We start from the raw sequence: 26,468 nt of genomic DNA on the forward strand, positions 1-26,468 counted from the left end.
ATTTTCAGTGGGTATAAAGAAAGTAGTCTAATATCAGCAATAGTAAAGTAGAAGTAGTCAAGCAGACTGAAAGACTTAAAGCTACAAAATCCCTGGGTCCAGACGAAAATTTTCCGAGAATGCTTAAGGAGTGTAAATTTGAAATCTGCAACCAGTTAACTGAAATATCTAATAAATCAGTAGACACTGGTTTTGTGCCTACTAGTTTGACATTGGTTATAGGTAAAATGCTTGAATCAATAATAGTAAATAGACTTAGAGAACACATCAAAAGACATAATTTAATTCGTGATACACAGCATGGTTTCTCCAAGGGTAAGTCATGTGTGACTAATCTTCTATCCTTTTACACTAAAGTATATAAGGTGTCAGCTAACAATGATAATTACAATGTTATTTACCTTGACTTCAGCAAAGCATTCAACAAGGTGCCACACCAGACTACTAAATAAAATCAAAGCCCATGGCATAGGAGGAAAAGTGTTAGAAAGGATTAGAGCTTGGATTAGTAACAGAAAACAGTGGGTCTCCATAAATGGAGTAAAATCTAGGCGGGGCAATGTTACTAGTAGGATTCCCCAGGGTTCAGTTTTGGGTCCCTTGTTGTTCATTATGTACATAGATGACTTAGACAATGGGATAAATAGAGATGTTAGTAAGTTTGCGGACGACACTAAAATAGGACACCTAATTGGGTCAGGAGACAATGCAGAGATTCTGCAGGATGATCTTAACCACTTCAGTACGGGACTTAAATCTCGCGGGCAGCAGCCAATGCCAGCTGTATGACGTCACGTAATAATATTTGCATCATAAAATATAGTCGCCGCTTATATCGATCGTTCTCTCTTTCACCCGCGAATTTTGAAAACCACAGAGAATGGGATTCAGGGCGCATTTGGGAGAATGTAAAAACACAGGGGCGACTACAATAAATATAATCAAGACGCCGATATGGCAGCGTCGCGAATCCACTTGCTCCTCATGACGCCTACGTGTGCGGCACCGTATGGAAGGGGTTAAAGTGTTCACATGTTCGGTGAAATGGCAAATGACCTTCAATATCTCTAAGTGTAGTGTGTTAAACATAGAGTTACACAACCCTGAAAATAGATAAAGCTTATATAACATGCTTTTAGAGAAAACTGAGTGTGAGAGAGACTTGGGAGTTCTAGTGAGTACGGACCTTAACCTCTTCAGTACGGGCCAAAATCTCGAGGGCAGCAGCCGCTGCCAGACGTACGATGTGTCGTAATAATACTCGCATCATAAAATATAGTCACTGCTTACATCGATCATTCTCTCTTTCACCCGTGAATTTTGATAACCATAGAAAATGTGATGAAGACAGTTTAGAGAGTATGTCATTACGCAGGGGCAACTACAATAAATATAATCAAGACGCCGATATGGCAGCCTCGCGTATCAACTTGCTCCTCATGCCGCCTACGTATGCGGCACCGTATGGAAGGGGTTAAAACCAGGAAACACTGCATTAGCACCAGGAATAAAGCTAACATAGCATTAGGTTTCATTGCTAGGATGGTAATAAATAGAAGCGCAGAGGTGTGTCACAAGACACAGCACATCCACAGCAAAGCCGCTTCATTAAATTGGCGACCTCCCCTCTCCGTTCCCCCATGCATAAAAGGAGAAGACGGGGAGAAATCCCTTTGGGCTGCATCAAGATTTGCTCACACATACTACCTCACCCCCTATCAACCCACCCATTCCACCTCATGCATCACATCATCCATTCTCCATTCACCCCTGTCTTCTGTCCTCTCCCGTCCTTCCTCAACAGACATTCCCCTCTTCCCCAAAGCCCCCTTCACCCCATCCAAGCACGTCCCCCATGTTCACTCCCTCCACATCTGCCTTCCATACCTCTTTTACTAGTCTTTCTTCACTCATTCTTTCCATGTGTCCAAACCATCCCAATACACTCTCATCAACCCTCTCCCAGTTCCCTTTCCACCCCTGTTCTCCTCACCTCCTCATTTCTCACTCTATCTAGCCTAGTAACCCCCATCATATTTCTCAGACACCTCATCTCAAACACATTCAAACTCCTCTCTTCCTCTCTTATGTTCCATGTTTCTGCCCCATACAGTGCTGCCAGCACAATCACTCCTTCATACAGTCTCCTCTTCGCATCCATTCCCAAATGTCTATTCCTCATTACACTTTTTGATCCACCAAGGCATTTACTTGCATCTCTCAATCTACATTCTACCTCCACTCCACCTTTTCCTGCCACATTCGCACCCAAGTATCTAAAACTATCCACTTCCTCCAGTCGCTCTCCCTTAACCACTTCACTACGGGACTTAAATCTCGCGGGCAGCAGCTAATGCCAGCCGTACGATGTGTCGTAATAATACTCGCATCATAAAATATAGTCACGGCTTATATCGATCGTTCTCTCTTTCACCCGTGAATTTTGAAAACCACAGAGAATGGGATCAAGTGCAGATTAGGGAGAATGTAAAAACACAGGGGCGACTACAATAAATATAATCAAGATGCCGATATGGCAGCATCGCGAATCCACTTACTCCTCATGACGCCTACGTGTGCGGCACCGTATGGAAGGGGTTAATGCTCACATCCAGTCTGCTGCTACTTTCACCCCTTGTACATCTCATCACCTTACTTTTACCCACATATATCTTCAGCTTTCTTCTATCACACTCTCCCAAACTCTGTCACCAACTTCCTCAATCCCTCCTCCGATCCTGACACAAGTGCAGTGTCGTCCGCAAACAACAGCTGGCTCACCTCCCACTTTTCTCCATTTTCTTTAACCATCTCCAATCCCTGACCCACTACCCTTACATTTACCTCTCGCACCACCCCATCCATGTAAAAGTTGAACAGCCAGGGTGACATAACGCATCCCTGAAGAAGACCCACCTTTACCTCGAACCCCTCAATCTCTCCATTTCTAATCCTGACACATGCTCTACTACTCTCGTAAAAACTCTTGACAGCTCCTAGAAGCTTTCCTCCTATCCCGTATATCCACAAAATCTCCCACAGTTCCTTCCTGTCTACCCTGTCGTAAGCCTTTTCCAGATCCATAAAAGCCCAAAATACATCTTTCCTCTTTCCAATAGCTTTCTCACATATCTGTCTTACCACAAAAATCTGATCTACACAACCTCTACCTGTCCTAAATCCACACTGTTCCTCTCCTAATTCTCTCAATCAAGACCCTCTCACAAGCTTTCCCAAATACACTCAACAAGATGATCCCTCTCAAACTACTGCACTCACACTTGTCCCCCTTTCCCTTGTAAAGCGGAACTATACAGACACTCCTCCAGCACTCTACCCTCTCTTAAACAAACATTAAATAACCTCACCAGCCAGTCCACCATAACTGTATCTCCTTTCTTCAGACATTCTGCATGGCATCCATCCAGACCAGGTGCCTTACCTGCTCTCATCATCTTAACCCCTTCCATACGGTGCCGCACACGTAGGCGTCATGAGGAGCAAGTGGATTCGCGACGCTGCCATATCGGCGTCTTGATTATATTTATTGTAGTCGCCCCTGTGTTTTTACATTCTCCCAAATGCGCCCTTAATCCCATTCTCTGTGGTTTTCAAAATTCGCGGGTGAAAGAGAGAACGATCGATATAAGCGGCGACTATATTTTATGATGCGAATATTATTTCGTTACGTCGTACGGCTGGCATTGGCTGCTGCCCGCGAGATTTAAGTCCCGTATTGAAGTGGTTAACAGCTGCTTTCACTTCAACCTTCCCTATTTCTCCTCCATTTACTTCACTCATCACTCTCATCTTCCTAGTGCCTCCCACTGCAACCACCTTTTTCCCTATCCTCCTTCATATTTAGCAACTCCCTAAAATATTCTGCCCACCTTCCTCTCACTGCCTTCTCTTCCATTATCATCTCTCCATCTGCACTCCCCTCCACTTGATTCACCTCCCCTTTCTCTTTTAATTTCCTTCCAAAACATCTCTTTATTACTTTCAAAACTTTCTGTCACAATCTTACCCCATTTCACATCTGCTCTCCTCTTTGCTTCCTTTATCTTATGCATAACTTCCCTTCTCTTTACTTTGTACCCCTCATACGATTCCCTTGTCCTAATTTGCAGTCAATCTATGAATGCCTGCTTCTTTTCTTCCACACCTTTCTTTGCTTCCTCATCCACCACTCACCCCCTCCCCCTCTCCCCATTCCACACACCATCCCCATGCACCTTATGACTCCTTCCCTGAACCATCCCCATTCCTCCTCCACTCCCAGTTCCACTCCATTCCCCACTCCTCTTTCAGCTTCTTCTTATACCCATTCTCCTTTTTTTTCTCATTTAAGCAGTTCACTCCAAGCACCTCCCCACCCTCTGCCCCTTTCCCCTTTCTCCACCTATTCTCTACTCTCAATTTACCTTCCACCAGAAAATGATCTGATATTCCACCACTCTCTCCCCCTAGAACATGTACATCCTCAACTCTTCCCACCATACTCCTGGTCACCACTATATAGTCCATTAATGCTCCATCTGCCACCCTGCCATCCCCCACCCTCTCCCACGTGCACCTATGCTTGACTCTCCCCCTAAACACTGTATCTGCCACCATCAACTCTCTTTCAAGACACATCTCCACCATCAACTCTCCACTACGATTTTAATCCCAGAACTCCACACTTCCCAGTCACTCCATCCACCGGTCCATCTCCTACCCTAGCACTAAGGTCTCCCAACACAACTACATTGACATTCCTCCCCAATCCCCCCATGCACTCATCTATATCCACCCAAAAAGCCTCCCCCTCCTTCATGCTCCTCTCACTACCAGGTACATACGCATACATATATATACCAAAGGCTTTTTCCCCCTTACACTGGGGGTAGCCATGCACTTACAAAAACCCACATCTCCCTTCCCAGCTTCACCTTTATCCACATCAACCTTGATGAAACTTCCTTCCACTCCACCACACACCCACCCATCTCCCCACCCACCAGCATAGCCACCCCCTCTCTCCCTCATCCCCTCCCCACTCCTGAGTATCTCCCAGCTACACTCCCAAACTCACAGTTGCCCTTTCCTTTCATTTTATTTTCACTCAAAGACAGCACATACATGCCCCCACTCACAAACATACTGCCTATCTCTTCCCTTTTACTCTCATCTGTACCACACCCATGCACATTAAAAGACCCAAACCCCAGGGCACTGGTTGGAAAGCTCTCAGACCCTCTTATGCCTTTACTTCTTTTTTTAGGATTGTCCCCTTTTGGGGCTACAGGTAGTAGGACTCTTAATCCCATCCCCCGTCCCGTTTTTTATCGCCGTTTACGACTCAAGTGGAAAGATTTGGTGGTAGCATTCTCTTCCCCCACCACAGGGTCGGCAAAAAAAGGAAATGAATATTCAGAGAAATGGTACAGGACAGTAACAAGGGGTTGGGGGACAGCATAACGGAGGTATAGTGTCACCATTTCTCTATGAACAGAGTTTTCCTCTATCACAGACAAAATGATGTGTGGCTCTGGTCCTTAGGGGCACCCCATATAGACCCTAAAGTATCAACTGCATGCTACTTTGCCACAATAACATGCAGCCAATACCCCAGACAGGGTGGTATGAGAGGTAATGCAAGAGTGGTGGGTCAGGGATTGGAGATGGTTAAAGAAAATGGAGAAAAGTGCGAGATAAGCCAGTTTTTGTTTGTGGACGACACTGCACTTGTTGCAGGATCAGAGAATGGATTGAGGAAGTTTGTGACAGAATTTGGGAGTGTGCAAAAAAGGAAGTTGAAGATAAATGTGGATAAATCTAAGGTGATGAGATGTACAAGGGGAGAAAGTGGCAGCAGACTGGAAATGAGTATTAAGGGTGAAAGACTGGAGGAAGTGGATAGTTTTAGATACTTGGGTGCGAATGTGGCAGGAAAGGAAGGAGTGGAGATCGAAGCAGAATGTAGATAGAGAGAAGCAAGTAAATGCCTTGGTGGATTAAAAAGTGTAATGAGAAATAGACATTTGGGAATGGACATTATGCCCTTTGACTTTGGCTATCTCCCTTTTAAGTTGGAAAAAGCCCTTGGTATATGTATGTATGTAGACAGATACAAAGGGATGTTACCCTATCTCTATTTTCCACATAAGGGGATAGGAAGGGGGGATTATGAAAGCCCTTGGTATATGTATGTATGTAGACAGATACAAAGGGATGTTACCCTATCTCTATTTTCCACATAAGGGGATAGGGAGGGGGGATTATGAAAGTGAAGCGCCCCTGTTGTGGATGTGTCATGTCTTGCTGCATTGCTTGGCAGTGGGTAGGAGACTGGAATGACCCTTGTCCACAAGGAGCTAAGATGAGAAGGAAACAAATGTTGTGGATTAGAGTGGAATGGGTGGGAGTAGATGCATCCCTTTGACTTTGCTACCTCCCTTATAAGGAGGAAGAAACCCTTAGTATATGGATACGCCCTAAGACTGCTTGCACCAGGCAAGTCTCCAATGGACTCTACTCCTGATTTTTGCCTCGGTGGGGGAAAAGAATACTGCCACCAAGCATTCCCACTTGGATCGTAAGAGGCGAGAAGAAAGGGACGGGGATTGGGACTAGGCATCCTTCTCCTTGTAGCCCCACAGGGGAAATTCCTAAAAGCAAAGGGAGAGGCATAAGAGGGGCTGGAAGGCCTTGGACCAGCACCCTAAAGTTTGGGTCTTTTAATGTGCGTGGATGTGGTACAGATGAGAGTAAAATGGAAGAGATAGGTAGTATGTTTGTGAGAAGAAAGATGGATGTGTTGGCTTTGAGTGAAATTAAGTTGAAAGGGAAGGGCAATTGTAAGTTTGGGAGTGTAAGTGGGAGGTTATCAGGAGTGAAGAGAGGGCGAGGGAGGGAAGGGGTGGCTATACTAGTAAGTGAAGAGATAGGTAAACGTGTAGTGGAGTGGAAGGAGGTTTCCTCAAGGATAATGTGGATGAAGGTGAAACTGGGAAAGGAAATGTGGGTTTTTGTAAGTGCATATAGGCCTGGCAGTGAGAAGAATGTAGAAGAAGGGGAGGCCTTTTGAATAGATTTAAATGAGTGCATAGAGGGTTTAGGGAGAAGTGTAAATGTAATAATACTGGGAGACCTTAATGCTAGGGTAGGAAAGGAGCCAATTGATGGAGTGGTTGGGAAATGTGAAGTTCCAGGAAAGAATTGTAGTGGAGAGTTGATGGTGGAAATGTGTCTAGAAAGAGAGTTGATGATGGCAAATACAGTGTTTCGGAAGAAAGTCAAGCATAAGTACACATGGGAGAGGGTGGAGGGAAAGGTGGTTGATAGAGCTTTAATGGACTATGTAGTGGTAAATAGGATTATGATAGGAAGAGTTAGGGATGTACATGTGCTAAGGGGAGAGAGTGGGGGCATATCAGATCATTTTCTGGTGGAAGGTAAGTTGAGAGTGGAGGACAGATGTAGAAAGAGGAAAGGGACAAAAGGTAGGGAGGTGCTTAGAGTGAATTCTTTAAACGAAGAGGAAAAGGAGGAGGAGTACAAGAGGAAGCTGAAGGAGGAGTGGGAGGTAGTGAAGGATAGAGTAGAGGTAGGTGTGGAGGAGGAATGGGGATGGTTCAAGGAGGGAGTCACAAAGTGTGCAAAGATGGTGTGTGGAACAAGGTCAGGAGGAAATAGAAGGAAGGGTAGTGAATGGTGGGATGAGGAAATGAAGAAGGTTGTAGAAGAGAAGAAGCGAGCTTACACAGATTGGTTACAAAATAGGACGAGGGAGTCATATGAGACGTACAGGGAAAAGAAAAGAGAAGTAAAGAAAAAGGTAAAGGAGGCAAAGAGGAGAGAAAATGTGAAATGGGGTAAGAGTATGACAGAAAATTTTGAAAGTAATAAAAAGATGTTTTGGAAAGAAATTAAGAGAGGAAGAGGAGGCGAATCAAGTAGAGAAGAAAAGGTAAAAGGTGCAGATGGAGAGATGATAATGGAGGAGAAGGCAGTAAGGGGAAGATGGGCAGAATATTTTAGGGAGTTGCTTAATGTGGAGGAGGATAGGGAGGGAAAGATAGCTGCAGTGGGAAATGCTAAGAAAATGAGAGTGATGAGTGAGGAAAATGGAGGAGAAATAAGGAAGGATGAGGTGAAGGCAGCAGTTAAGATGATGAAAGCAGGTAAGGCACCTGGTATGGATGGATGCCATGCAGAATGTCTTAAAAAAGGAGGTATAGTGATGGTGGACTGGCTGGTGAGGTTATTTAATGTTTGCTGGAGAGAAGGTAGAGTGCCAGAGGACTGGAGGAGTGCTTGTATGGTTCCACTTTACAAGGGAAAGGGGGACAAGTGTGAATGTAGTAGTTTCAGAGGGATTAGCTTGTTAAGTGTAGTTGGGAAGGCTTATGGGAGGATCTTGATTGAGAGGATTAGGAGAGGAACAGAGGGAGTAATTGGTGAGGAACAGTGTGGGTTTAGGATGGGAAGAGGTTGTGTAGATCAGATTTTTGTGGTAAGACAGATATGTGAGAAAGCTATAGGAAAGGGGAAGGATGTTTTCTGGGCCTTTATGGATCTGGAAAAGGCTTAGGACAGGGTAGACAGAAAGGCACTGTGGGAGGTTATGCGGATATACGGGATAGGAGGAAAGCTTCTCGCAGCTGTCAAGAGTTTTAATGAGAGTAGTAGAGCTTGTGTCAGGATTAGAAATGGAGAGAGTGAGTGGTTTGAGGTAAAGGTGGGACTTCGTCAGGGATGCGTTATGTCACCCTGGCTGTTCAACTTATACATGGATGGGGTGGTGCGAGAGGTGAATGCAAGGGTAGTGGGTCAGGGATTGGAGATGGTTAAAGAAAATGGAGAAAAGTGGGAGGTGAGCCAGTTGTTGATTGCTGACAACATTGCGCTTGTGGCAGGATCGGAGGAGGGATTGAAGAAGTTGGTGACAGAGTTCGGGAGAGTGTGTGATAGAAGAAAGCTGAAGATAAATGTGGGTAAATGTAAGGTGATGAGATGTACAAGGGGTGAAAGTGGTAGTAATCTGGAAGTGAGCATTAAGGGAGAGCAACTGGAGGAAGTGGATAGTTTTAGATATTTGGGTGCAAATGTGGCAGGAAAAGGTGGAGTGAAGGTGGAGGTAGAATGTAGATTGAGAGAAGCGAGTAAATGCCTTGGTGGTTTAAAAAGTGTAATGAGGAATAGAAATTTGGGAATGGATGCGAAGAGGAGACTGTATGAAGGAGTGATTGTGCCAACAGCACTGTATGGAGCAGAAACATGGAACATAAGAGAGGAAGAGAGAAGGAGTTTGAATGTGTTTGAGATGAGGTGTCTGAGAAGTATGATGGGGGTTACTAGGCTGGATAGAGTGAGAAATGAGGAGTTGAGGAGGAGAACAGGGGTGGAAAAGGAGCTGGGAGATAGGGGTGATGAAAGAGTATTAGGATGGTTTGGACACATGGAAAGAATGAGTGAAGAAAGACTAGTAAAGGAGGTATGGAAGGCAGATGTGGAGGGAGTGAACATGAGGGGATGTCCTAGGATGAGATGGATGGATGGGGTGAAGGGGGCTTTGGGGAAGAGGGAAATGTCTGTTGAGGAAGGACGGGAGAGGACAGAAGACAGGGGTGAATGGAGAATGGTTGTATATGGAAAATGTTGTGAGGCATGAGGCATGAGGTAGTGTGTGTGAGCAAAATTTTGACGCAGCCCGAAGGGATTTCTCCCCGTCCTCTCCTTTATATGGGGGGACAGAGAGGGGGGGTCGCCGATTTAATGAAGCGGCCTTGCTGTGGATGTGCTGTGTCCTGCGACAATGCTTCTGACCCAGGGCAGTGGACAAGGTGCAGGGATGACCCGTCATATAGGAGGTGCTAAGATGGGAGGGAGGGTGGAGGGGTGTGGAGTGTTTTCGGGGATGGAATGGGTGGGAATGATTTTATGCATTGTCCTTTTTGGCTACCTCCCTGGTAAGGGGGAAAAAGCCTTGGTATATGTATGTAGCAATATTCTAGTCTGTCTTCCCCCCCCCCCCTGCAGTGGGGGGAAAGAATACTGCCACCAAGTCCACTTGAGTCGTAAGAGGCGACAAAAACAGGACAGGGATTAGGACTAGGCATCCTTCTCCCTGTAGCCCCACAGGGGACATTCCTAAAAAAGTAAAGGCATAAGAGGGTCTAGGAGTCTTACAACCAGTACCCTCAGGTTTGGGTCTTTTAATCTGCATGGATGTGGTCCAGATGAGAGTAAATGGGAAGAGACAGGCAGTATGTTTGTGAGAAGAAAGATGAATGTGTTGCACCGAGTGAAATTAAGTTGAGAGGGAGGGGTGAGTGTGAGTTTGGGAGGTTCTCAGGAGTGCAGTGAGGATGAGGGAGAGAAGGGGTGGTTATACTAATAAATGAAGAAATAGGTAAATGTGTAGCAGCGTGGAAGGAGGTTTCTTCAAGGTTAATGTGGATGAAGGTGAAACTGGAAAGGGAGATGTGGGTTTTTGTAAGTGCATATGGGACTGGTCGTGAGAAAAGTGTAGAAGGGAGGTTTTTTGGATAGATTTAAATGAGTGCATAGAGGGATTAGGAAGAAATGTCAATGTAGTGGTATTGGGAAATCTTAATGGTAGGGTAGGACATGAACCAATAGATGGAGTGGTTGAGACGTGTGGAGTTCCAGGAAAAAATCGGAGAGGAGAGTTGATGGTGATGTGTCTAGAGTTAATGATAGCAAATACAGTGTTTAGGAAGACAGTCAAGCATAAGTACACATGGGAGAGGGTGGTGGACGAATGGGTGGTAGATAGAGCATTAATGGACTATATAGTGGTAACCAGGAGTATAAGGGAAGAGAGTGGGGGAATATCAGATCATTTTTTGAAGGAAGGTAAGTTGAGAGTGGAGGATAGGTGGATAAAGAGGAAAAGGACAAAGGGTAGGGAGATACTTAGAGTAAACTGTTTAAATGAGAAAGAAAAGGAGGACTACAAGAACCTGAGAGAGGAGTGGAAGTGAAGGATAGAGTAGAACTAGAAGTGGAGGAGGAATTGGGATGGTTCAAAGAGGGAGACATAAGATGTGTGGGGGTGGTGTGAGGGGCAGGGACTACAGAAGGAAATGGAAGGAAGGGCAGTGAATGGTGGGATGATGAAGCAAAGAAGGTTGTAGAAGAGATGAAGTGAGCTTTCACAGATTGGTTACAAAATAGGATGAGGTGATCCTATGAGAGGTACAAAGAAAAGCAAAGTAAAACATAAGATAAAGGAGGCAAAGAGGAGAAAAATGTGAAATGGGGTGCGAGTATGACAGAGGATTTTGAGAGTAATAAAAAGAGGTTTTGTAAAGAAATTAAGAGAGGAAGAGGAAGTGAATCAAGTAGAGAAGAAAAGGTAAAAGGTGCAGATGGAGAGAGGATTATAGAAGAGATGGCAGTAAGAGGAAGATGGGCAGAGTATTTTAGGGAGTTGCTAAATGTGAAGGAGGATAGGGAGGGAAAGATAGTTGCAGTGGGAAGCGCTAAGAAAATGACCATGATGAGTGAGGAAAATGGAGGAGAAATAAGGAAAGATAAAGTGAAGGCAGTTGTTAAGATGATGAGAGCAGGTAAGGCACCTGGGTTGGATGGATGTCATGCAGAATGTCTGAAAAAAGGAGGTAGAGTGATGGTGGACTGGCTGGTGAGGTTATTTAATGTTTGTTTATGAGATGGTAGCGTACCAGAGGACAGGAGGAGTGCCTGTATATTTCCAATTTACAAGGGAAAAGGGGACAAGTGTGAGTGAAGTAGTTTCAAAGGAATCAGCCTGTTAAGTGTAGGGAAGGCTTATGGGAGGGTCTTGACAGAGAGGATTAGGAGAGGAACAGAGGGAGTAATTGGTGAGGAACAGTGTTGGTTTAGGACAGGTAGGGGTTGTGTAGATCAGATTTTTGTGGTAAGACAGACATGTGAGAAAGATATAAGAAAAGGTAAGATTTGTTTTTTGGGTTTTTATGGATTTGGAAAAGAGCTTGTGTCAGGATTGGAAATGGAGAGAGTGAGTGGTTCGAGGTAAAGGTGGGACTTGGTCAAGGATGCGTTATGTTACCCTGGCTGTTCAACTTATACATGGATGGGGTGGTGCGAGAGGTAAATGCAAGGGTAGTGGGTCAGGGATTGGAGATGGTTAAAGAAAATGGAGAAAAGTGGGAGGTGAGCCAGTTGTTGTTTGCGGACGACACTGCGCTTGTGGCAGGATCGGAGGAGGGATTGAGGAAGTTGGTGGCAGAGTTTGGGAGAGTATGTGATAGAAGAAAGCTAAAGATAAATGTGGGTAAATGTAAGGTGATGAGATGTACAAGGGGTGAAAGTGGCAGTAGACTGGAAGTGAGTATTAAGGGAGAGCGACTGGAATAAGTAGATAGTTTTAGATACTTGGGTGCAAATGTGGCAGGGAAAGGTGGAGTGAAAGTGGAGGTAGAATGTAGATTGAGAGAAGCGAGTAAATGCCTTGGTGGATTAAAGAGTGTAATGAGGAATAGACATTTGGGAATGGATGCGAAGAGGAGACTGTATGAAGGAGTGATTGTGCCAACAGCACTGTATGGGGCAGAAACGTGGAACATAAGAGAAGAAGAGAGAAGGAGTTTGAATGTGTTTGAGATGAGGTGTCTGAGAAGTATGGTGGGGGTTACTAGGCTAGATAGAGTGAGAAATGAGGAGGTGAGGAGAACGGGGGTGGAAAGGGAGCTGGGAGATAGGGTTGATGAAAGAATATTAGGATGGTTTGGACACATGGAAAGAATGAGTGAAGAAAGACTAGTAAAAGAGGTGTGGAAGGCAGATGTGGAGGGAGTGAACATGAGGGGGCGTCCTAGGATGAGGTGGATGGATGGGGTGAAGGGGGCTTTGGGGAAGAGGGAAATGTCTGTTGAGGAAGGACGGGAGAGGACAGAAGACAGGGGTGAATGGAGAATGGTTGTATATGGATGATGTTGTGATAGCATGAGGCGGAATGGGCGGGTGGATGGGGGGTGAGGTAGTATGTGTGAGCAAAATTTGACGCAGCCCGAAGGGATTTCTCCCCGTCCTCTCATTTTATACAATGGGGGGACGGAGAGGGGGGGTTGCCGATTTAATGAAGCGGCCTTGCTGTGGATGTGCTGTGTCTTGCGACACTGCTTCTGACCCAGGGCAGTGGACAAGGTGCAGGGATGACCCGTCATTCAGGAGGTGCTAAGATGGGAGGGAGGGTGGAGGGGTGTGGAGTGTATTCAGGGATGGAATGGGTGGGAATGATTTTATGCCTTTTTCTTTTTGGCTACCCCCCTTGTAAGGGGGAAAAAGCCTTGGTATATGTATGTATGTATGGAAAAGGCTTATGACAAGGTGGACAGGAATGCACTGTGGGAGGTATTGCAAATATATGGGATAGGAGTAAAGCTATTAAGAGCAGTCAAGCGTTTTTACAAGAGCAGTGGAGCGTGGGTTGGGATTGGAAGTGGGGAGAGTGAGTGGTTTGAGGTAAAGGTGGGACTTCATCAGGGATGTGTTGTCACCCTGGCTGTTCAATTTATACATGGATGGGGTGGTGCAAGAGATAAGTGCAAGGGTAGTGGGTCAGGGATTGGAGATAGTTAAAGAAAATGGAGAAAAGTGCGAGATAAGCCAGTTGTTAATTGCTGGCAACACTGCGCTTGTGGCAGGATCAGAGAAGGGATTGAGGAAGTTAGTGACAGAGTTTGGGAAGGTGTATGAAAGAAGGAAGATTAAGATAAATGTGGGTAAATGTAGGGTGATGGGATGTACATGGGGAGAAAGTGGCAGCAGACTGGAAGAGAGTATTAAAGGAAAGAGACTGAAGAAAGTGGATAGTTTTAGGTACTTGGGTGCAAATTTGGCAGGAAAGGGAGTGGAGGTGGAATGTAGATTGAGAGAAGCAAGTAAGTGGTGCCTTGGGGGATTAAAAAGTATAATGAGAAACAGACATTTGGGAATGGATGCTAAGAGGAGACTGTATGAAGAAATGATTGTGCTGACAGCACTGTACGATGCAGAAACATGGATCATAAGAGAGGTAGAGAGAAGGAATTTGAATGTGAGATGAGGTGCCTGAGAAGTATGATAGGGGTTACACGGATGGATAGAGTGAGAAATGAGGAGGTGAGGAGGAGAACGGGGGTGGGAAGGGTTGGGAGATAGGGTTGATGAAAGACTATTAGGATGTTTTGGATATATGGAAACAATGAGTGAAGAAAGACTAGTAAAAGAGGTGTGGAAGGCAGAGGTGGAACGAGTGAACATGAGGGAGCAACATAGGATGGATGGATGGATAGGGTAAAAGGCATTGGGAAAGAGGAAAATGTTTGTTGAGGAAGGACAGGAGAGGACAGAAGAAAGGGGTGAATGGAGAATGGTTGTGTATGGATGATGATGTGATGCATGAGGTGGAGTGAGTGGATGGGGGATGAGGGAGTATGTGAGAAAAAAATTGACACAGCCAGAAGGGATTTCTCCACGTCTTCTCCTTTTCTGCATGAGGGGATGGAGAGGGGGGGGGGGTCACTGATTTAATGAAGGGCCTTCCTGTGGATGTGTTGTGTCTTGCAGCACTGCTTCTGACCCAGGGCAGTGGACAAAATGAAGGGATGACCCATCATCAAGAAGGTCCAAGATAAGAGGGAGGGAATAGGGTGGAGGGGAGTGGAGTATATTAGGGATGGAATAGGTGGGAGTGGTTTTTATGCCTTTATTTTTTGGCTACCTCCCTTTTAAGGGAAAAAAAAGTTTTTTGGTATATATAAAAAAGAAAGAAAAAAGTATAAAGGCCTATTATTAGATATCATTGTCAACACCACTTACTGCAAACAAACATGACTCCAAGAACCATCCAATAATAAAATTGAAAGGCCAAACCTTTATACATACATACATACATATACCAAAGGCTTTTTCCCCCTACATGGGGGGTAGCCACAAAGAAAAAGGCAAACCTTTATATTAGAAAATAACCTTAAATTGGTCAGATGATGAGAACACAGCTTTCTAAAAAAGAATTTTATCATATTATACCTGAGATCTTCAGATTCTTGGCCTTAGATTTAATAAGCAATGCCCTTTTAACAAGGAGTTGCTTGGTGAGACGATGTGATGCTGGTTGCAGCTGGAGGGAAGGAAGAATGTGTTGAGTGCTGCGGGTCACTCTAATAGACTGCATTTCTGGTTCTGTACTTTGGTCCAAATTCTTCTTGACAAGTTCCTATAAAAGAAGTAAATTAATGTTACTATCATATTCTTTCTCACCTCTATGGCCCAGAATCATACAGCATTCATCTACGTATATTCCTCATATAGGAATATTAAGCTGCTTTTTACTTTCATTATCCCTGCTTTCTGTTGTCATCCCTTAAATCTATCTTTTACCACTCCTCAATATCCACATTTTCATTTTCTTATGCTTTGAGACTGAAATGCAAGGGTTGAATGATGTCATTATATCCCATACATGTTGTAAAAAGCATCTAAATGGAATTGAGGAAGTTTCTCCTTCAAAAAGACAAGGCAAAAAAAGAGCCTGACGAAAAGATTCCAATGAAAACCCTAGTAATTAAATCCTTGAGTGTAGTCTACATGAGGTGTAAAACATGTGAGAGTGAAAGGGAGACTGATGGTTCTGCTGCAGCAATTACACATACATATACCAAATGCCTTTTCCCCTTACAAGGAAGGTAGCCAAAAAAATAAAGGCATAGAAACCACTCCCACCCATTTCATCCCTAACATACTCCACTCCCCTCCACCATCTTCCCTCCCTCTTATCTTGGCACCTCCTGGATGACAGATCATCCCTGCTTCTTGTCCACTATCCTGGGTCAGAAGCAGTGTCACAAGACACAGCACATCGATAGCAAGGCAGCTTCATTAAATCGGTGAGCCCCCCCCCCTCCATCTCCTCATGCAGAAAAGGAGAAGACAGCGAGAAATCCCTTCTGGCTGCATCAATTTACTTCTCGTACATAATTCCTCATCCCCCATCACCCACCCACTACCCCTTATGCATCACAGCATCATCCATACACAACCATTCTCCATTCACCCCTATCTTCTGTCCTCTCCTGTCCTTCCTCAACAGACATTCCCCTCTTTCCCAATGCCCCTTTTACTCCATCCATCCATCTCATCCTAGGTTGCCCCTTCATGTTCACTCGTTCCACCTCTGTCTTCCACACCTCTTTCACTAGTCTTTCTTCATTCATTCTTTCCATGTGTCTAAACCATCCCAATGCTCTTTCATCAACCCTATCTCCCAACTTCCTTTCCAACCACATTCTCCTCCTCACCTCTTCATTTCTCACTCTATCCATCCTAGTAACCCCTATCGTACTTATCAGGTACCTCATCTCAAACACTTTCACACTCTTCTCTTCCTCCCTCATGTTCCATGTTTCTGCACTGTACAGTGCTGTTGGCACAATCACTCCTTCATACAACCTCTTCTTAGCATCCATTCCCAAATGTCTATTTCTCATTACACTTTTTAATCCCCCAAGGCACTTACTTGCTTCTCTCAATCTACATTCTACCTCCAACCCCACCCCCACTTAATTAACAATAATCAATAATCACCTGAATAGGCAATTTTGTCAATTATTTGGCATCAGTTTTTTGGCTGACCCAATAATAGATATCTGCAAGTGATAGTCCTACAATGTAGACATCATAAAGAATCATCACCCTGTCCTCAAAACTCATTAATCTCCTCACCTCAATCTAGAGACATGGAGGCCTAAGATCTCTCTCTCTCTATCTCTATGAACCTCAACTGTATTTCCTACCCCATTTCACATAAGCAGAGCAGATAATGTGTGTGCTGAACATGCTGGCCTGCAATTTCAAATGCCTAGTAAACTTGTTTTGTAAAAGTTAATTGATTGGGGTGCATGAAAATTAGAATACAAAATAATTAATAAAAATTCTCACTTTGGAAAGCTCCTTGTCCTTCTTCTCCAGCCCCAGCCCATCTCTTCGTCTCGTAACCTGTTTACACTTGTCATCTTTTCCTGGACTCTGGCTCTCACCATTATTTACCACAGCTGGTTCCAGGCTTTGTGGGGTGTTAAAGTGTTCAAGTTCTGGTGGAAGCATTGTTGTGCCTGCAATACATAAATGATAATGAAAAACAGCATCAATACTATAGGCATCTACACACACACACACACACACATATATATATATATATATATATATATATATATATATATATATATATATATATATATATATATATATATATATATATACACCAAAAAGACTGTTCCTCCTTACAAGGTGGCTGAAGCATGCTATCAATATACCATAAGACTCTTCCCCCTTATAAGGAAGGTAGTCAGTCAAGGCATGCACCCACTACCCTTGTTTCCCTTTTATCTTAGCTCCTCATTGAAAGGTCTTCCCTGTCTCCTGCCCACTGCCCAGGTCAGTCAGAGCACGCACCAACTACCCTTGTTTCCCTCTTATCTTAGCTCCTCATGAATGAAAGGTCATCCCTGTCTCCTGCCCACTGCCCAGGTCAGAAGCATTGCTGCAAGACACAGCACATCCATAGCAGGGCAGCTTAACTTACACAGCAACTCACCCCCTCCCTGTCCCCTCATATGGAAGATGGGGAGAAAACTCCTTCAAACTGTGTCAAAATATCATCCATACACAACCACCCCCCACTCACCCCCTCTTGCCTTCTCCCTTCCTTTCTCAACAGACATTCCTCTTGCTCAAAACACCTTTTAATCCATCCGTCCACCTAATCCCTGGTCATCCCCTCAAGTTCATTCCATCCACCTCTATGCTTTCCACACCTCCTCGGCTAATCTTTCTTCATTCATTATTTCCATGTGTCAAAACTATCCCAATAAGCTTTCATTAGCCCTATCTGCCAGCTCCCTTTCCACTTTCACTCTCCTTCTCATTTTGCAACATCTAACATTATCATTCACACTATTTCTTTCTTCTTAAATTGTAATGTCCAGACACATTCACAATGTCAATTCTTAAGACTGTGGACACTTTGGTCACTAGCCAGTCTCCCAAAATGTTAAACCACTTTACCCGTCCCCATGTCTTTCTCATATTATTGTACCTTCTGAAAGGTAAAGCTACTAGTCTTTACCACCTATCCCTTCTAGTATGTTTCTTACAATGCAGGGAATATATGAGTGGTTTCCTTACTGACTCTATCCCTAGGGATTCCTACATACATACATATACCAAGGCTTTTTCACCCTTACAAGGGAGGTAGCCAAAAAGGAAAAGGCATAAAATCATTCCCACCCATTCCATCCCTGAATACACTCCACATCCCTCCACCCTCCCTCTTATCTTAGCACCTCCTGGATGATGGGTCATCCCTGCACCTTGTTCACTGCCCTGGGTCAGAAGCAGTGTCGCAAGACACAGCACATCCACAGCAAGGCCGCTTCATTAAATCGGCGACCCCCCCTCTCCGTCCCCCCATGCATAAAAGGAGAAGACGGGGAGATTCCTATGGTGTTAAAGAAAAATGAAGAGATGGAGTCATAGGGGTTGGCAGAGGAAAGGACCTTTGGTATAAAAACATAGAAGAAAAATGAAGAAGAGATCCCTCCATGAGTATTTACCTCCAATCAGACATAGTTGTTGTGTGACTCATCCCAAGAGATATCACTTAAGTCTCAATGGTATTTATTGCATTAACTTGGATTTCAAATCCACATGAAAAACTTTTTCAATTATCATTCATTCAAGTAGTTTACATAAAAAAAATATGGTATTCATAGTGCACAGCACATTTACAATACAGCACCTCGAAAGCAGAGGAATGTGAGGAAGTCTTCTGTCTTAGGACGAACAGGAACATCAACAAGCTCTGTGGGTGGGGATGGGCCATGGCCGTTAATGCGAGTACGAGGTTCTAACGTGGATCCTCTATCCCTTAAATCTCGTGTTTCCTTCACCGGCGTAGGAGCCGGACTACTTGACTGTGAGCCCTGAGCAAATTTACGCTGGGCATGAACTCTTGCCCTGCAAACAGAAAAAAAAAGTTAGAAATATACAAATGATGAGTTCAAAATAATTTTCACTATTAATATATACAAACCTTACGGTTCTGGTTGGACAACTTGTCCCAGACCCTCTTATGCCTTGACTTCTCACAGAAATGTCCCTTTTCAGGGCTACAGAGAGTAGGAAGCCTAGTCCTATCCTTTGCCCCATTTTAGTCGCCTTTTATGACTAAAGCAAGAACACTCGGAGGCAGTATTCTTTCTCCAAACAGGATTCAGCAAAAATGGAAATAATTTTTGAGAAGTGGTACAAGATTTCCTCTAACACACAATGATGTGTGGCTATGGTCTGTAAGGGCGGCCCATACAAACCCTAAAGTATCAGCTGTATGTTACTGAGCAGATTTTAACCTCACAATAACATGCAGCCAATATCCTGTCTGTATGAGAGGACAGACGGGGGTGGGGTTGCTGATTAAGTGAAATGGCCTTGATGCGGATGTACTGTTTCTTGCTGAATTACATTTGACCCAGGGCAGTTGGCAGATACAGGGATGATCTGTCATCCATGAGGAGCTAAGATGGGAGGGGTGGGAAAGGTGGTGGAGATGAGTGAAATGGGTGGGAATAGGTACATGTCTCTGAATTAGTTACATACATATACCAAAGGCTCCTTCCTCCCTACACGGGTTGGTAGCCAAAAAGAAAAAGGCATAGAAACCACTCCCACCCACTCCACTCCCCTCCCTCCCATCTCATCTTGGCACCTCCTGGATGACGGGTCATCCCTGCATCCTGTCCCTGGGTCAGAAGCAGTGTTGCAAGACACAGCACATCCACAGCAAGGCCGCTTCATAAATTTGGCAACCCCCCTCTCTGTCCCCTCATGCAGAAAAGGATAAGACGAGGCGAAATCCCTTTGGGCTGCGTCAATTTTTTACTCATACATACTTCCTCACCCACCATCCCCCACCCACTCCCCCTCATGCATCACAGCATCATCCATACACTACCCTTCTCCATTCACCCCTACCTTCTGTCCTCTCCCGTCCTTCCTTTACAGACATTCCTCTCTTTTGTAATGCCCCTTTCACCCCATCCATCCATCTCATCCTAGGATGCCCCCACATATTCACTACTTCCACACCTCTTTTACTAATCTTTCTTCACTCATTCTTTTTGTGTGTCCAAACGATCCTAATACTCTTTCATCAACCCTATCTCCCAGCTCCCTTTCCACCCCTGTTCTCCTCCTCACCTCATTTCTCACTCTAGCCTAGTAACCCCTATCATACTTCTCAGACACCTCATCTTAAACACATTCAAACTCCTTCTCTCTTCCTCTCTTAAGTTCCATGTTTCTGCCCCATATAGTGCTGTTGGCACAATCACTCCTTCATATAACCTCCTCTTAGCATCCATTCCCAGATGTCTATTCCTCATTACACTTTTTAATCCATTAAGGCATTTACTCACTTCTCTCAATCTACATTCTGCCTCCACCCCCACTCCTCCCATTCCTGCTACATTCGCACCCAAGTATCTGAAACTATCCACTTCCAGTCGCTCACCCTTAACCTCTTCAGTACGGGCCTTAAATCTCGCGGGCAGCAGCCGCTGCCAGCCGTACGTGTCGTAATAATACTCGCACCATAAAATATAGTCACCGCTTATATCAAAGGATTACAAAGGATTACAAAGGCAGAGCATGCCGACAGGAGACATTTTGATCCATATCTAGGTCGGATGAAGAAAAAAAAAAAAAAAAAAAAAAAATCATATTAATAATAAATAAAAACTATAATAATGTAAATAACAAATAAAATACATAAATAAATGCATAGGTATAGTTGAATAACAAACAAACAGGTAAATAGTAAATGATAATAAATTGACATATAACTAATAATAAATGGAAATCAGACAGACAAATTATAACAAAACAAAAACAAATAATATAACATAAATTATAATCATTACAGCATCTTACTTAGGTATTTATCTAAATGATTCTTAAAGCTTTGAACTGAACTACATTGCACTACCTGTGCAGGAAGTTTATTCCATTCATTAACTACACGGTTGGCAAAGTTGTTTCTACCTACTTCCAAATTTCTATTTCCGGACAGTTTGAGACCATTGTTTCTTGTCTGATTCTCATTCAATGTGAAAATTTTGTCACTTTTGATGTTGTCAATTCCCTTTAAAATCTTAAAGACCTGTATCAAGTCACCTCTGAGTCTACGCTTTTTTAGGGAAAACAGATTCATGTGCTTAAGTCGATTTTCGTATGATTTATTTTTGATATTTGGAATCAGTTTTGTGGCTCGCCGTTGTACTTTTTCCAGTCTGTCAATGTCTTTAATGAGATTCGGTGACCATACGGAAACAGCATATTCCAAATGTGGACGTACTAACGATTTATATAGCTTGTTAATGAGTGATGGACTTTTGAAATCAAAAGATCGCGCAATCAATCCCAGAATCTTATTTGCTTTCTCAGAGGCTGAAATACACTGCTTGGATGATTTGAGGTCGTTACTGATAATTACGCCGAGATCTTTTTCACTATCCACTTTTGTTAACGAATTTCCAAATAACTTGTAATCGTACTTACTGTTATTTTTACCTATGTGCATTACCTTGCATTTACTTGTGTTATATTTCATTAGCCACTTTTCAGACCATTGCTGTAATTGATCTAAATCTTCTTGAATATCTAATTGGTTTGAGTGATCATTTGCCACTCCGCACAGTTTTGTATCATCAGCAAATTTGGAAACAGTAGATTTTAGTCCATGGTCTATATCATTTATATATACTATGAATAGAAGTGGCCCAAGAACGGAACCCTGAGGAACTCCACTTGCAACACTTTTCCATCCAGAAGTTTTTCCATTTAAAACAACTCTGTTTTCGACCTTTCAACCAATTACTAGTCCAACCTAATAGGCTACCACTTATTCCATGCAAAGCTAATTTAGTAAGTAGTCTTTCGTGTGGGACGGTATCAAAAGCTTTTGCAAAGTCTAGATATATTAAATCTATATTGTTTCTTTTGTCATAATTCGAGATAACTGTGTTGTAGAATTCGAGTAAGTTAGTCACGCAAGAACGTTTCCGTCTGAAACCATGCTGGCTATCATTTATCAAACGGTTACTTTCTAAATGATATTCGATAGCATCTCTGATGATAGTTTCCATTATTTTTCCTACGATTGAAGTCAAACTTATAGGCCTATAGTTATTTGGTTTCTTTTTGTCACCTTTTTTGAATATGGGAGTAACGTTAGCTAGCTTCCATTCTCTTGGGACATCTCCGGATATGATGGATTTCTTGAAAATAATTTCTAATGGAACAACAATCTCATTTTTCATTTCCTTTAAGATTCTTGGATGCCAACCATCAGGTCCTGGTGTTTTATTAACTTTGAGTTTGTCTATACACCTTTTAATTTTTTCTTTTGTTATATTTACCGTAGTGAGTAAGTTTACCCCAGACTTTTCACAGGTTTCAGTTTGGAATTTCTAATCCTAACACAAGCTCTACTACTTTCATAAAAACTCTTGACTGCTCTTAACAGCTTTCCTCCTATCCCATATATCTGCAGTACCTCCCACAGTGCCTTCCTGTCTACCCTATCATAAGCCTTTTCCAGATCCATAAAAGCCCAAAAAACATCCTTACCTTTTCCTATAGTTTTCTCACATATCTGTCTTACCACAAAAATCTCATCTACACAACCCCTACCTGTCCTAAAACCACTGTTCCTCTCCTAATCCTCTCAATCAAGACCCTCTCATAAGCCTTCCCAACTACACTCAACAAGCTGATCCCTCTGAAACTACTGACTCACACTTGTCCCCCTTTCCCTTGTAAAGCGCCACTCTACCCTCTCTTAAACAAACATTAAATAATCTCACCAGCCAGTCCACCATAACTGTACCTCCTTTCCTCAGACAATCTGCATGGCATCCATCCAACCCAGGTGCCTTACCTGCTCTTATCATCTTAACAGCTGCTTTCACTTCATCTTTCCCCATTTCTCCTCCATTTTCCTCACTCATCACCCTCTTTTTCTTAGTTACCTCCCTTATGAGGAGAAAGCTCTCAGTATATAGATAGACAGATAGAATATATACAAGCAAAGACCTGTGAGTAGAATTAGACCCAAAATAATAACACAATAGGTTTGAAATATTCAACTGCAGTAAGGCAAAAGAAGCACCCATTTCCCCTCAAAAAATACTATATACTCTACCTATAATATATAATCTACCTGTGCTTTATAAATTTCAATAAACTAGCTAGAATATCTTTAAAATTGTACTAATTTGATCTCTTCTAATCATAAAGCTAAATTATTTAGACTTCCTTATAAAATTTCCATGAAATGGGAATAACATTTTCAGCACACTTTCAAAATTATTTGGACAAGCAAATTCTTGTATTGTATAGTACAGAGTTCAGCATATTCATGTATAAATGAGAAATCAAAGTACATTATTTCCTAAATGACCAATTATTTACATAAAAAGCAAAGTTGCCCATTTTTTAAAACTGTCAACCCCCCTCACCTCCACCAGGAGGTGCAGCCTTGAGGGGCTGACACTCAGTCTCAAGACTGGCCCCAAAATCCCTTTCTGTCAACTTCAGCTTATTTCTTACACTTTTTACACACATACAGAGCTGACAACCAGTGGCTGATCTCTTCCTACAACTTTCAGCTGGTGACATGGAAACAGTCTCACACTAACAAACAACAGCCCAAAGTTTCTCCCCGGAGAGATCTGTAGGAAGTTCCAAGGACTGTTGCCAACTACTATGGAGCTACTGATTTTCCATTAAGTGATTTTATCTATTTATCTTTTTATTTTCACTTAAGCAGGTAATAAAAGATCTCCAGTAATCAAACTAGATTATTAAACTGTGTACCTTACACTTAAATACATGTTAATGCTACAATCACTACTACAAACCTCTTTGGAGAAGCTTGCAGTGCCTCAAGGGACACTGCCAGGGAGGAACCTTCCTTTCTGCGTTTGCGAGTATCCATTCCTTTTCGCAGCTACAGTGCTTAACTTTCATCCATCATCATTGCTGTCCAAGTGAAACCTGTTTTGATAAAAATACAAATTATCATTAGCATTCTATTCTGCATCAGAATATGAGTAAAAATCTATCTGGCAATGGCAGAACCTGCTTCAATAGTCAATGATAGCAAATGAAAGCACATGAAAATTCTTTTGACTGTGTTCCATTTCAATCATTCTATTAGGTAAGATTCTACCATATATACAGATTACTGAAAAGCATGAGTGGCTTTTCACTAAAAGGACAAGATATAAAAAGATGTCTCAAGATACCTTTTTCTTGTGTGGTATTTTATTTTGAATCAAAATTTCTTTTTTTATAACACTTTATCTATCTATACATATATGCATATGTATATACATATACAGCAAACCCTCAATAAACTGAACTAATTGGGGGGAGATATCCTATGGTTTGTCAGAAAATTTGGTTTATGAGATGATTGGAACAGCACCTTATATAAGTCAAGTGAGGGTCAGTTTATATGGTAAAACATTCCGTAACACGTGTTTAAAATGGGTACCTTATTTTCATTTTATGTGCATTTTTTTAGGGTACATCTTTTGTGGTACACTGCTTAATTAATGTAACATAAATAAGAAGGTACACCAATTAAAATATTCTTTACTTTTGCACTCACCAAACAAGGGATGCTATATTGCCACACACTGAGTTGTGTTCAGTTGCACACACATGCACAGAGTCACCGCCATGTTCGTTCTGCTTCCAAACTTTTTTTGAGAAAAAAAAAAAAAAAAAAAAAGTATGGTTGGTTTACCCAAAATTCAGTTTAACGAGGGTTTACTGTATGCACACACAAACACCAGTGCGTGCAAAAACTATAAAAGAATTTAAGAACAAACTAGATGCTGAAAGATACAAAGATGGGTCACTATGAGCACAGCTCTCTTCCTGTATAATTCAAGTAGGTAAACCTATGTAAATATATATATATATATATATATATATATATATGCACACACACACGATCGTCACATTGATGGCAAAGATTGGAACTAAAAAAAAAAAAAAAAAAAAAAAAAAAAAAAAAAATTGTGGATTTCAATGACGAGGGAGTACCTGTGTTGTATTGGTAGGGAAGGAAAGGGGAAAGCTCATGGTGTAGTGGGAAGGTGAGGAAAATGGAGAAGGGGAGGGATTATTAAGGAAAATGGAAGAAAATGAGGAAAGGGACAACGGGGCCCTGGATGTCAGCAGGAATGTAAACAACGAGAAGCACAGACGACATGGGTGAAGTCGAAGAAACCAGCAAAGGCATAAAAATTAGAAATATAGATAAGAGCAGTGCAACAGAAAGTGGAGATAATTATTTCCATGGAGTTACTGAGGGAGGAGATGACCTCCCCCGATTAGCAAGTCTAGAGGAAAAACTAACAAAAAAGAACAAATCATGGGAGGTTAGGTTTAGTCAACTTGCATTGATTAAACAAAGAGTTGATAAATTTGAAGAACTAAAGGAGAACCAAAACCTAAATAAATAGAAAAATTAAAGACAGTTAAAAGAAGTAAAGGATGAGAACAAGGAATTAAAAAGGAATAATAAAAGAGAATAAAGAGTCCATAGCAAAAGAGGTGTGTGATTGGAAAAAGGTTCAGGAAAAGAGCAAAACTGAATTTAGAGATATAGTGAAACAACAGATGAAGGAATGGATGAGAAACATAAACCAAATAGGACTACAAGAGTAAGAGATGAGAAAGTGAACAAGGTACTAAAAATATTTCAAAAAGGTGAACAGGAAATAGGGAAAGAAATTGAAGAAATATATATGTTGGGAAATACAGTAAAGACAAGACCTGTCCAATTAACCCCTTCAATACGGGCCACATTGCACGCTTAAAAAATAAAGTCACTGCTCTATCGCTCGTTCTCTTTCACCCGTGAATTTTGATAACCATAGAAAATATGATGAAGCCAGTTTACAGAGTATGTGGGCCACGCAGATACAACTACAATAAATATAATCAAGAAGCCAACGTCGGCATCCTTGTACACCCACTTGCTCCTCATGACGCCTACGTAGGTGTCACTGTATGGAAGGGGTTAAGGTTAAATTCAGGTCACAAACAACAGCAGAGAATGTCTTATCAAAAACAGGAGAACTAGCAGAGAGTGATCAGTACAAACAGGTATGGATGAAAAGAGAGATGAATAAGGACAAGATATAAAAAGACGTCTCAAGATACCTTTTTCTTGTGTGGTACACCCACTTGCTCCTCATGATGCCTACGTAGGTGTCACTGTATGGAAGGGGTTAAGGTTAAATTCAGGTCACAAACAACAGCAGAGAATGTCTTATCAAAAACAGGAGAACTAGCAGAGAGTGATCAGTACAAACAGGTATGGATAAAAAGAGAGATGA

General features: G+C 42.5%; 2 protein-coding genes across 2 annotated transcripts in view; one reads left to right on the forward strand and one right to left on the reverse strand.

Annotated features, from left to right (window-relative positions):
* prel (preli-like) overlaps positions 1-26,468 on the forward strand; it is a 358,444-nt gene that overhangs the window by 308,794 nt on the left and 23,182 nt on the right. The window lies entirely within an intron of this gene.
* LOC143018165 (uncharacterized) overlaps positions 1-26,468 on the reverse strand; it is a gene marked incomplete at its 3' end in the record, with an annotated part of 324,170 nt that overhangs the window by 276,981 nt on the left and 20,721 nt on the right. The window contains 4 exon segments of the mRNA XM_076173326.1: positions 15,028-15,214; positions 16,936-17,108; positions 18,794-19,011; positions 23,973-24,108. Of these exon segments, the coding sequence (XP_076029441.1) occupies positions 15,028-15,214; positions 16,936-17,108; positions 18,794-19,011; positions 23,973-24,049 (655 nt within the window).

The sequence above is a fragment of the Oratosquilla oratoria genome, chromosome 34, assembly GCF_046742065.1.
Source record: "Oratosquilla oratoria isolate Oo_2021 chromosome 34, ASM4674206v1, whole genome shotgun sequence".
Classification (NCBI taxonomy): Eukaryota; Metazoa; Arthropoda; class Malacostraca; order Stomatopoda; family Squillidae; genus Oratosquilla; species Oratosquilla oratoria.